Source organism: Neoarius graeffei, chromosome 20 (genome assembly GCF_027579695.1).
Source record: "Neoarius graeffei isolate fNeoGra1 chromosome 20, fNeoGra1.pri, whole genome shotgun sequence".
NCBI classification, from domain to species: Eukaryota; Metazoa; Chordata; class Actinopteri; order Siluriformes; family Ariidae; genus Neoarius; species Neoarius graeffei.
Genome location: NC_083588.1, coordinates 45,291,825 through 45,304,335, shown reverse-complemented (window position 1 = coordinate 45,304,335; position 12,511 = coordinate 45,291,825). Strand labels below are relative to the sequence as shown.

General features: G+C 43.9%; 1 protein-coding gene across 5 annotated transcripts in view; it reads left to right on the top strand.

Moving 5' to 3' along the window:
• csf2rb (colony stimulating factor 2 receptor subunit beta) overlaps nucleotides 1-12,511 on the top strand; it is a 27,700-nt gene extending 15,189 nt beyond the window's left edge. For all 5 annotated transcript variants that reach the window (XM_060901797.1, XM_060901794.1, XM_060901796.1 and 2 more), the window contains 6 exons: nucleotides 4,019-4,152; nucleotides 4,474-4,639; nucleotides 6,917-7,010; nucleotides 7,131-7,203; nucleotides 10,515-10,612; nucleotides 11,127-12,511. In XM_060901797.1, the coding sequence (XP_060757780.1) occupies nucleotides 4,019-4,152; nucleotides 4,474-4,639; nucleotides 6,917-7,010; nucleotides 7,131-7,203; nucleotides 10,515-10,612; nucleotides 11,127-11,751 (1,190 nt within the window). In that variant the 3' untranslated portion in view covers nucleotides 11,752-12,511. The remainder of the gene's footprint in view (nucleotides 1-4,018; nucleotides 4,153-4,473; nucleotides 4,640-6,916; nucleotides 7,011-7,130; nucleotides 7,204-10,514; nucleotides 10,613-11,126) is intronic.

The window sequence follows — 12,511 nt, the reverse complement described above, 5'->3', positions numbered from 1 at the left end:
TCAATGATGAATTGCCGCTCCGCATCTGGCATCTGGAGGACGGGAGCAGTGGTGAACCGAGCCGTGAGGGTGGCAAAGGCTTCGTTGGCAGCCGGAGTCCAGGTGAAGGGCTGTTTGGTGCTGGTCAAGGTGGTGAGGGGTGACGCAACGGTGCTGTAATTACGAATGAATTTCCTGTAGAAATTAGCGAAGCCCAGGAACTGCTGAAGCTTCTTCCTGCTCTCTGGTACTGGCCATGAAGTCACTGCTGAGACTTTGGCAGGGTCCATCTGGATGCTCCCCTCTGCCATGATGTACCCCAGGAACACCACAGACTTGGCGTGAAACTCACACTTCTCTGCCTTGACGAAGAGGGAGTTTTCAAGGAGACGACGGAGCACTTGCTGGACATGCTGGGTGTGTTCGGACAGGGTTTTAGAGAAGATCAGGATGTCATTGAGGAAAACGAACACGAACTTGTTCAACATATCTCGCAGGACATCATTCACCAGAGCCTGGAATACTGCTGGCACGTTGGTAAGGCCAAACGGCATCACTCGGTATTCATAGTGACTGGTGGGGGTGTTGAACGCGGTCTTCCACTCGTCTCCCTCCCTTATCCGAACCAGGTGGTAGGCATTCCGGAGATCGAGTTTGGTGAAGACCGTGGCTCCCTGGAGCAGCTCGAAGGCGGAGGTAAGCAGTGGGAGAGGGTATCTGTTCTTGACGGTGATGTCGTTGAGACCCCTGTAATCGATGCAGGGGCACAGGGATCCATCCTTCTTTCCCACGAAGAAGAACCCAGTGCTGGCGGGAGAAGAGGATGGACGGATGAGGCCGGCAGCCAGAGAGTCACTGATGTAGGCCTCCATCGCCTTCCTTTCTGGGGTGGACAGACAGTAGAGACGGCCCTTGGGTGGTGCAGTGCCTGGGAGGAGATCAATGGCGCAGTCGTAGGGCCGGTGAGGAGGCAAGGAAGTGGCCTTGGCTTTGCTGAATACCTCCCGAAGGCTGTGATAACACACTGGGACATTAGTGAGGTCGGGGGCAGAGCTGGCAGGTGGAGTACAAGGGGTTAGAGTGGAGGCTCATAAGCAGGTCCGGTGGCAGTCCTTGCCCCATTCTCTTATCACTCCAGTGGCCCAGTCGAGGTGAGGACTGTGCTGGCGAAGCCATGGATAGCCCAGGATGAGAGGTTGGCCAGGGGAACAGAGCAGGTGAAACTGGATGGTTTCGTAGTGGTTGCCTGACAGAGTCATCAGGACAGGGGCAGTGAGGCAGGTGACGGTGCCAAGGAGATGGCCATCCAGCGCCCTGGCTGGAATGGGAGAGGATAAGCGATGGCTTTGCAGACCCAACTGGCGCGCAAGCTCGGTGTCCATGATGTTAGCCTCGGCGCCAGAGTCAACCAGGGCAGCCAGGGTGTGGGTGGAATCCGACAGACGAAGGCAAACTTGGAGCATAGGTTTCTGGCTGGTGGAGGATTGGATGATCATTGAGCTCAGCCGGGCCCCTCCTATGTCCGGTGAGCTCGGGCTTCTCCATGCGCTGATGACTGACTGAGTCTGGCGGGCCCTCTCTCGTCGACGGGTCTGGACCCGGCGGTCAATGCGGACAGCCAGGGCGATGGCCTCATCGAGTGTCGACGGTTGTTCGTACGAGACCAATTTGTCCTTCATGTAGTCGGCCAGGCTGTGCAGAAAGGCATCCACCAGCACCTGCATGTTCCACTTGCTGCGCTGGCCAAGGTCCGGAAATCGATCGAGTAGTCAGCCACTGTTCGTCTGCCTTGGCGAATACTCATCAGTCCTCCGGATGCCTCTACCGCCGACGAGCCCAGGTCGAAGACCTTAATCATCTCTGCTGCAAACAAGGAGAAGGAGGCACATGCCGGTGTCCGGCATTCATACTCAGCAGTCCCCCACAGGTGGGCGCAGCCAGTCAGACGAGTGATGACAAAGGCCACCTTCGCTGCCTCCGACGCGAAGGTTCTGGGCTGCAGGTTGAACAGCAACCGGCAGCTGGTCAGGAAAGCACGGACTTGGGAGGGGTCACTGTCAAAACACTCCGGACTGCCGACCTTGGGTTCCGGGGCATCGAGTGCAGCAGGAGCACCTCCCGGAGCTGGCCAGTCAGCGGCGGGTATGACAGGGGCTGATGCAATGGGGGCAGCGATGGTTGACTCGGAGGAGCAGGGGGTGCTAGGGCGGTGAGCAGCTGGAGTGCTTGGTCCAGTCGTTGTTGCTGCTGATGATGACCAAGCTGGATCAGGGCTGCAACGTCGGCAGACAGCCAACTGACATCTCCTTCGGTGTGCTGCAGCCAGTCTAGGGCAGAGGGTTCGGGCACTGACTCCATGTCTCGGTCAGATCGTTCTGTCAAGGACCAGACAGGAGAGGAGATCAAATGCATTCAAACCACAGTTTAATAATAACAGGGGAAAAGGGAGTTGGGAGAATGTGTGTAAAGTTCAGTGGCAGGAGGACTGAGAGGCAGGGATGGCTGGTGGGAGCATGGTGGTGACATCTGAGGTCTCCCATCCAAGTACTGACCAGGCCTGACCCTGCTTAACTTCTGAGATCAGACAGGATCAGGCGTTGTCAGAGAGGTGTGGCTATAGGCTGACAGCACTAGGGTTTCAGGCAGTCTCCCAGCAGTAATCCCTCAGCAGGCTGGAGTTAGTGAGCAGGCTGAAACACAGAGTCACAGATCAGATAGCAAGATAGGGGACAGAAATGCAGGGTCAGGTTCTGGGGCTGAAGAGTAGGGCTCCAGGCAGGGCTGCTCACACCAGGCTGATGGAGAGGCAGGCGAGCAGCAGGGCTGGGCAAGCTGGAGATCAGGCGAAGGTACAGGAGAGGCAGGCAAGAGGCAGAGTCGACAGGACAGAAGGCAGATCAGGTTACCGGGGCTGGAGAGCAGACAGAGTCAGACGGAACACAATATCGTCAGGAGTCAGAGTAGTAGGAACACAGAGCAGGTTATCACGCTGGAAGTTGCAGACGATCTGACACTGAGGCTTGGGAGAACTGCAGCTTAAATACCCACAGGGGGGAAGCAGGTGATCGGCAACAGCCAATGACAATCACTGAAAGTTAATAAGAGGAAGTGAGAGCGGGCATGGCCGGTAATGCTGAGTGGAGATGTTACCTGAAGAGAGAAGCCCACAGGTAGGACTATGACAGGCTCCACATGGACCCCGACCTGGCAACAAGGGAGATGATGATGATATAACTTGTGCTCACAAAAAAAAAAATTCACAGGAAGACAAAGCAAATAAAAGTTTGGCTTTTATATTTTCTAATCCATCGAATACAATGAGAAAATGCTATTTTGTAACTGTATAATAAGTTCCAAACACCCCTCTGTCCAGATTTACTTCATGAACAGAATTTAAATGTGTATAATGCTATTTGTCTGTCTATCAGACCCACTATTTCTAAACTTTCCACCGACAGAACATGTCCAGGTTGACATTAACTTTTGGCTGATTTGTTTTTGAGTTGTCAGAGTTGGGATTACACCCAATTCAATTTAAGTAACCAGGCAAACCTTTTAATAACTACAAGAACTCAGTCATAAATATAATAATTCCACTATGGTAACTTAATTAACAACAAAAAAAATGGACACCTTGGCTATGCTTCACAAACCCCTAGGGATCCCAGACCTTGCTTTGGTGTAGAGGTCTAGTGATGAGGAGGCTCGAGGGATGAAGTCTAACACTTTACTGTCTAAAGCAAAGCCTTCTGCTTTCCCTGAGCTCATGAAGGTGCAGTGATAAAAATTAAATCTATACTGTAGTGTGGCATTATAGGTTTTCTGCATTTACTCTGTTCAGGTACAAATCAAAAACGTTAATGTAATCATTCATTCATTCAATCAATTCAATACACAGACAGTAACCAAGCTCAGAAATAAATCAGGGGCTCTGATGCAACCCCCAGTGCTGCTCTACATCCTGTACAGTAGGTGTAATTTAAAATGAAAAATGATAGATTGTATGATTTGATACTCATATCTTTCTTCTGACTCACAGTTCAGCCACCATGTCCATCCAAATTTGGGGCGCATAAGAAGGATGGTGTTTGGAAGCTGAATTGGATGCGACCTAATGTTACCCAAGCACTTGACGTCTCCTATCAGGTGTACCTTGAAAGCAATGACACAAAGGTGCGAAGCATGTCTGTCTGTCTGTATATGTAGATCTGTTCATTGTTGAATTTGTTCCGTCTCTGTCTTTTGAACACAGGGAACAAATTATAGTTACTTACACGTACACTGTAAGATATTCCCATTCAGATCTTCCTGCCATTATTGTTGTTAATACAAGCTAAACATTATATGAGCCTAAATGTCACCCATTTATATTTGTAGTTCAAACCTAAATACAAAACCATAAACTAAATTGAAACATCAACCCTAAACTAGCATAGCTTAAAGTTGCTCACTTTTTTGCCAATCCTCTCACTGTGTCTCAATCTCACTCTTTAGGAAAAGATGGAATTCGATGTCTCTAAAGGAGATTTCAGTTTAGATGTTCCCGCCTCCCTGCGGCCCTCTACAAGCTACATGGCTAGGGTGAGAGCAGTTCCTTGCTGCGACTATGCTGGACAACCCTCTGACTGGTCTGATCCCACATACTTCACTACTGATGCAGGTAACACTGACCTCTGACCTCAATTGTGCAGGGGGTTGGAGTACAAATATTAAAACTGAGATGACCCAAAAGCTGTTCAGAGGATAAAAAATAGGCAGTTATGAAGGCAGATGAAGGGAATACATGTTACTAGAGAATATTTATTTCATGTTTTGAAATGGCTTTTAAAAATATTTTTATATTTGAGTGTAATATTGAGACATCCATGAAACTGAGCACAGCAGATGTCTTGTAGCTACTTTAACTGGTTTTCCTCATTTTGCCATAAGGATGGGCATGTACTATTGCAAATCAAAGTACTTACTGGATATATATTTACATCATTCAACTGCCATCGAGATAAGCGATACAATGTTCTGCCATAGGGGCCTATCAGACATTGCCAAAGCTAATGTCTAAGCTGGAGTCTCTGGATAGAGTATCAGGGAACGTTAAAGGTCTATTTCCCCTTTTTGGACACAGTAATCTCCATAGAACGACATCGGAGATGATTTGATCTTTTGCTTGAAAACAATGGCCGGCAAACCTATTTCTCCTTTGTGCCACTGTTCTAGAGATAGACAAGACTTCGCCATAGATCACAGTTTTGATTGGGTGGCCTTCCCAGGATAGGTTTTGGGCCTGCATTGGCAGTCTTGTGTTTGTGCCATCAAGGCATTTTTCAAATTCTTTACTAATGGTCCATGTTTCAGCACCATAATATGCTTTCAACACAGGACCGAAATAATCAAACCTTGGTAGATTTGGCAATGTCCGACTGACATAATATGATTTAATCTGTTGCACGCTTGACCCTTTCTTGATATAAAGTCCTTGATATAAAGTTTCTTGATATTAAGACATATCAGGTCAGGTCTTTTGACTTGCTAAACCATGTAAACCATGCAAACTGATACAACCTGTTCATGGGTCAAGTGATTGGCAACTAAACCAGCTCCCCCGCCATTTCTTGACTGGTGTAGGAAGGTGGGTGGACACCCAGCAACACGAAAAACAAGAGCTGTCGAAGGGCGGAAGAGTTTTCAACCAAGCCAATTGGCCATCCACCAAACCACTGAAGGAGTTGTGCCCTCAGTGTATCTTAGCAATCAACAAGATCATGATGACACAATATATATATATTTACAATGATCAGACAGAACATTAAAACCACTGACCGGTGAAGAGAATAGCATTCATTATCTTGTTACAGTGACATCTGTCAAGGGGTGGGGTATATTAGGCAGGAAGTGAACAGTCAATTCTTTTAGTTGTTATGTTGGAAGCAAGAAAAATTACTGAGCATAAGGATCTGAGTGACTTTGACACGGGCCAAATTTCGATGGCTAGATGACCGTGTCAGAGCATCTCCAAAATGACAGGTCTTGTGGGGTGTTCCTGGTATGCTAGGAACTCAGGTATGTTCCTTAGTACCTACCAAAAATGGTCCAAGGAATGACAACCTAACATCATTATCGATGCACATGGAAAGTAAAGGTGAGTCCATCTGGCCTGATCCCACAGAAGAGCTACTGTAGTGCAAATTGCTGAAAAAGTGAATGCTGGCTGTGACAGAAAGGTGTCAGAAGACCCAGTGCATCGCAGCTTGCTGCATATGGAGCCGCTTAGCCACAGACACAAAGTGCCCATGCTGACCCCTCCACTGCCAAAAGCACATGAGCATCAGAACTGGACCATGGAGCAATGGCAGAAGGTGGCCTAACCTGATGAATCATGTTTTCTTTTCCATCATATGGACAGCCAGGTGTGTGCATGGCACTTACCTTGGGAAGAGATGGCACCAGGATGCACTATGGGAAGAAAGCAAGCCTGGGATCCATGTGGATGTTACTTTGACACATATTACCTACCTAACATTGTTTCCAATCAAGTTCACCCCTTCATGGCAGCAGTATTCCATGAAGATGTCTTTCAACAGGATAATGCTCCCTGCAATACTGCAAAAAAACTGGCTCAGGAACAGTCTGAGGAACATGACAGAGAATTCAAGGAGTTGAATTGGCCTCCAAATTCCCCAGCTCTCAATCCAGTTGGGCATCTGTAGGATGTGCTGGACAAACAAGTCTGATCCATGAAGGTCCCACCTCACAACTTACAGAATTTAAAGGATCTGATGCTAACATCTTGGTGCCAGATAAAACAGCACACCTTCAGAGGTCTTGTGGTGTCCATACCTCGATGGGTTGGAACTGTTTTGGTGGCAAGAGTGGGACCTACACAATATTACGCAAATAGTTTTAATGTTATTGCTGATTGTGTTTGTGTGTGTTTGTATAGCTCCCTGGACCGCCACCATAATTTACATCTTGATAGCTGTGTTAGTGGCTGTGCTTTCCATCATCTTGTATAATGCCCTTCCAGCCTGCCACAGGTAAATCATTCAATATAACTGCCTACTTCATCTATCACTCATGTCCTTGAATGATATCAAATATATATATAATGTGTGTGTGTGTGTGTGTGTGTGTGTGTGTGCGCACTTGTTTGACAGGAAATTTGTACTGTGGAATGTATCAATTCCCTCTCCTATTAATAGCAAAGTCCTGGGGGAAATGAGCAGTAAGGTGAGTAGAATCCCTATCAGCATGGTTTCCCACCATGAAGATTATAAATTGCAATATTTATGCTTTTACTGCGTGGATCTGTAATTAAACCAGTATGTTGGTAAAGAATAAGACATGACAGACTGCTGTTACAGTAAAATAATCAACTATGGGATGATACATGGGCGGCACCAGGGAGGGGCTTAGTGGTGCTGTAGCTACCTCTAGGATAGCCATAGCACCCCCTTAGCACCCCAAATAAATTTCTGTGGTTTATTTAGAACTTTTAGTTTTTAAATGTGTGAATTTATATTTTGAAATACATACATACATACATACATACATACATACATACATACATACATACATACATACATACATGCAAACAAATTAAATAATTTTTAGACTAAATGATCTGATTCAGCCAATAGGTGCAGCATGCATTAAACTTTTTACCCTTGCCTGTCATGTTAGCCAGGGCATGTTTTTTTTTTTTAAGTAAATTAGCATGAGTGAAATTTAGCTATATCACAATAGATCATTTTTTTATTTCATAAACGTCCATGTGTGGAGATTCAATCAATGGACACATTGTTTTGTTATGAAGATATCTAATGGCTAGTGAATGATGTTCTTGTTGTTATAAATCTAATGAATTTGGCACTTGAGGCACAAATTCTGACTGAGTTATTTTTATGCAATGTTCATTCATATAACATGAGGTCTATGGAATGGAATACTGTTGACTCATTAGTCAAGGTGTTAGTAACTGGTAGCATGAGTTTGTGATCACAGAACCTGAGGCTAAAATGTGCACAAACCTCTGTGTCTGTTCTGACTTGTGTACAAACCCTGGCCGTGGTTTAACTGTTTGATCAGATGTGTGTTTATGTAGGCTGGCTTGTCATCCTTACAGCTATACCTGATGAGCTGAGTACCTTGCCTTGTGTATAACAAAAAATAGCATTGTAATTGAGTGGGTACTGTGTGGGTGGGTGCGGGTGCGTGCGCACATGGGTGTATGTGTGTCAGGGTGTTTGTGTGTCAGGGTGTTTCAATAGAAATTAGAAGGGAACTCATAGAGTTCATGCCTCCACCAAGGCCAAATGTCGCAACGTTAGCAAAAGTGAAATTAAATTAATCAAGTTGCCCTGTGAGTTGGATCTGCTTCAAAATGTATTGGGTTCTTCCTTGGCCCATGCTACACTTTTTCACCAAGTTTCATGAAAATCAGGTTGGTAGTTTTTACATAATCCTGTTTACAGAAAGACAAACAAACAAACCAAAAGTATAACTACCTTGGCAAAGGTAATTAAACTGTGTTGACCGGCACATTAAAGGGAAACCCTAAATTTCAGAGCACCCTCACTGAAAAGTCAAGCAACCCCATAGCACCAGCAAAAGAAAATCTCTGGCGCCACCCCAGGGTGATGTAATACAACTCAATGTGAAGCGAAGGTACAGCTATTGTCCCGAAGTTGGTTATTATCCAATAGCAGGGTGTCCCAAAGTGTTTTATTCCCCTTATACAACATGATTGCAATTTCTTTATTTATGAAAGACTGATGCATTATGTTCTTTTTTAACAAATGTTAAGGAAAAGCCATGAAACAAATTACAACCCCAAATCAGAAAAAAAAGTTGGGATGGTATGGAAAATGCAAATAGAAAAAGAACGCAGTTATCTCTAAATTTACTTTGACTTGTATTTCATTGCAGACAAAATGAATCCAAAATATTTAATTTGTTAATAGACATCAATTCCTGTGTTTTAGGCCTGTAACACATTCCAAAAAAGTTGGGAAGGGGCAATTTAGGGCAAGTAATGAGGTAAAACAATTAAATAATAATGTAATTTGAAACAGATGATGTCAACAGGTGATTGTAAACATGATCTGGTACAAAATCAGTATCCAGGAAAGGCCTAGTCTTTGAGGAGGAAAGATGGGCCGAGGATCTCCAGTTTGTCAACAAATGCATGAGAAAATAACAGAAATGTTTACAGTGTTTCTCAAAGAAAGATATGAAGGGATTTGGATATTTCACCCTCTACGGTGCACAATATCATTAAACAATTCAAGGGATCTGGAGGAATTTCGATGTGCAAAGGGCAAGGGCACAAGCCTAAGCTGAAGACCCATGATCTCCAATTGTTCAAACAACACTGCATCAAGAACCATCATTCATCTATAGCTGATATAACCATATGATCTCAGGATTACTTTGTCAAACACTACAATACAGAGTTACTTCCACAAATGCCAATTCAAACTTTGCTGTGCAAAAAGAAAACCTTATGTTAATTGTCTCCAGAAGCATCTGAGCTCTGGCTCTGAAGCATCGGAGATGGACCATCATACAGTGGAAATGTACTGTGGTCAGCCGAATCAGTATTCCAGGTCTTTTTTTGGAAGAAATGGATGCTGTGTGCTCTGAACCAAAGACAAAAGGTACCATCCAGACTGTTACCAGCAACAAGTCCAAAAGCCAGGGTCTGTCATGGTATGGGGTTATGCCAGTGCCCTTGGCAAAAGAAACTTACACTTCTGTGATGGCAGCATTAAAATACATTGAGAATTTGGTGCTATATGCTATCTCCAAGACGACAACTTTTCCAGGGATATTTCAACAAGACAATGCAAAACCACATTCTGTACATTTCTACATTACAAAGGCATGGCTGTGGAAGGAGAAGGTGTCTGTCCCCTTTGTCCCGATAGAGAATGTGTGGCAAATTTTGGAACGAAAAATATGACAACAACAACCCCATACTGTTGCACACCTTAAGACCCGTTTGCAGGAAGAATTGGACAAAATAACACCCAAAACGCTTCATGACATCAACTCATGTGCTGTTATATTGTTTTGAGTGCAGTGCAGGTCAAATATTATTACAAATCATTGTTTTTGGTTTTAATTTCAATTTCAACATACCGTTCCAACTTTTTCTGATTTGGGGTTGCATATCTTGTTATGACTTAGATTATAACAGCTATAAACAGCCTATATTTTCTCTTTTAAAATTCATTAGAAGAAAAAACAAACAAACAAACCAACAGCTTGTCACGTTGCCATCAAAATGGACAGACTTTCTTCCTGAAGCCTTTTCTGTGTCAGAATATATAAACCCATCCCTCAGTTTCCCCTCTGCCTGTTACAAAACCTGGAGAATCCTTTCAAAAAAGAAAGGTTTTCACAGAAAATGTCACCATATCAACAACACTGATAAATTTTAAAAATCTGTCCGTGTGGAGTGTCTGCAATGCACCCGCATATACTTGCATGCTAATCTGTCTAGTTTAGCTTTCAATTACCTTTTTTTTCTCTTACAGAACTTTGCTATTGATGAGGGAAATCTTTATACTGGTAGTGAGAAAACCTCTGCATTCATCATGCAGACCTCAGATAACCCTGTCATCTGTAAGGGCAGGTAAAACAACTTTTGTTAAATTTACATCTATTTTTTTTGGTAGATAACTTTTCTCTGGAGTAACTTCCAAGTGAGGCAAATCAACTCTGTAGCACACTTTAGTGTTAATGTATTAGTTAAACCAAAAAAATGAAATTAACATAATTTTCCCTGACTGTAATATAATTATTTCTCAGTTGCTGCTCGAGGTTGGCACTAGAGCTACCGTATAAGGATAATTTTGCTAATCAGTGGAAACAAATTCCCCTAAAGCCTTTTCCTTGTTACCAACTCGAGACATCAAATATTTGTGACTTTGTTCACTGAAATCTTCACAAATTAAATTTTCAGCCAAGCTGTAATCACCTTTCCCAAGGATAGCCAGTGGGTATCTGACTAGCACAGGAAACCCACATAAACCTGGGAGAAACACTAATGTATCTCATTTATCATTTAGATATCATATGGAGTTCTTTTTTTAACCGAATCAGTGAGTTCACAGTATAACAATAAAACCCTTTTGTGTTTGTTACAGCATCTCTGAGTACCCGCTCCTGACATGCAGTGATGACATTGACATGGGCCTTAGCATGAGCGACTCAGGATCTCCACAAAGCTCAAGCCACTTGTCTTTATTTGTAGATGGGAGAAGAATAACAGACAAATCAGGCGTAAGCTTCACTGGACCTTACATCCTGTGCCGCGAGGACTCCTCAGTACCAACTGAAACTTCAGACATAGTCTTCTCTTCCCTCTTAACTTTCGATGATGATGATGATGATGGAAGATACATTTCTGAGAGCCCCAAGGATTCTTTGCCAATGAGAGGAGGCTATGTTTTATCCCCTCCCAAAAGTCCAAATTCAGAATGCTTAACACCAATTGGCAATCTGGCTAGTGAGAACAGAGAGCCCAGGAAGTCAGAGCTTCCTGATGAGGATCCCCCAGCATACACCCAAAGCCCCACTGTGGGGTCCAATGCCATTTTCTCTCACCCGTCTGGATATTGTCTGATGCCCAGCATGCAGACTGTTGCAGCCTGGGTGTCTGCTTCTGTTCCACCACCACCAGAGGGCAATACTGAGAGAAAGTTGCAGGAGATCAAGGTAGATTCACCTGAGCGCAGCTATGTGACACTTTCTCAGCGTGGACTCCAATAAATTCTTTCAGTGATAAGACCGTAAATTAATATATTGATTCCTGAAGTTAATATTTTAAGGCTACAAATGAGGTGTCCTGCCCATGCCGTGTATAACTTGAACTGATGACTTAATATGTCGTAGGGACATCATACTTAGCATGTGGCCTCCGGTTAATGATTTGGCAGGAACGGGCAAAACAAGTATTTCAAAATTCACTGAAGCTGATGTGGATGAATGGTATATCCATATCACAATGCCTGTGACTCCAGAATCTATTTATGCATCGTTCCAAGTTTGAAGTAAAAGTTATTATAGGGTCCTGTGACCACAAAGATCTAATTCACTTGAATTCTCTGTGTCTCATTTTAAAAGCTGTTACAAGTTCAGTATTTTGTGGCCAAGCAATTGCTTCTGAGAAACTCAACTCATTTGTGGCAAGTTCTCTTTTAAGAACTACTTGAATGTTCACTACTCTTTTCTCTGTAAGTTATTGGGTTAATTTGTGGGACAAGGGTGTAATATAGGGGGTGAGGTCTGGTAATTTATAGGAAAAAAATCTCAAAACATAAGCCTTTCTACAATATGTGTAAAAGATGTAAAAATGCAAGAAGTAGCCATTTTTCCTGTATCGCACCATATTGTCCAACAGATGGCAGTGCTGGTGGACTTTCTGAGCCTAATATGGACCTTTGATTCTTTCTCTATCTCTGCATTATGTTGCACATTGAGTTATGTGATTATTAAAGCTGTAGATAGTTATTAAAGCTATGAACGACTA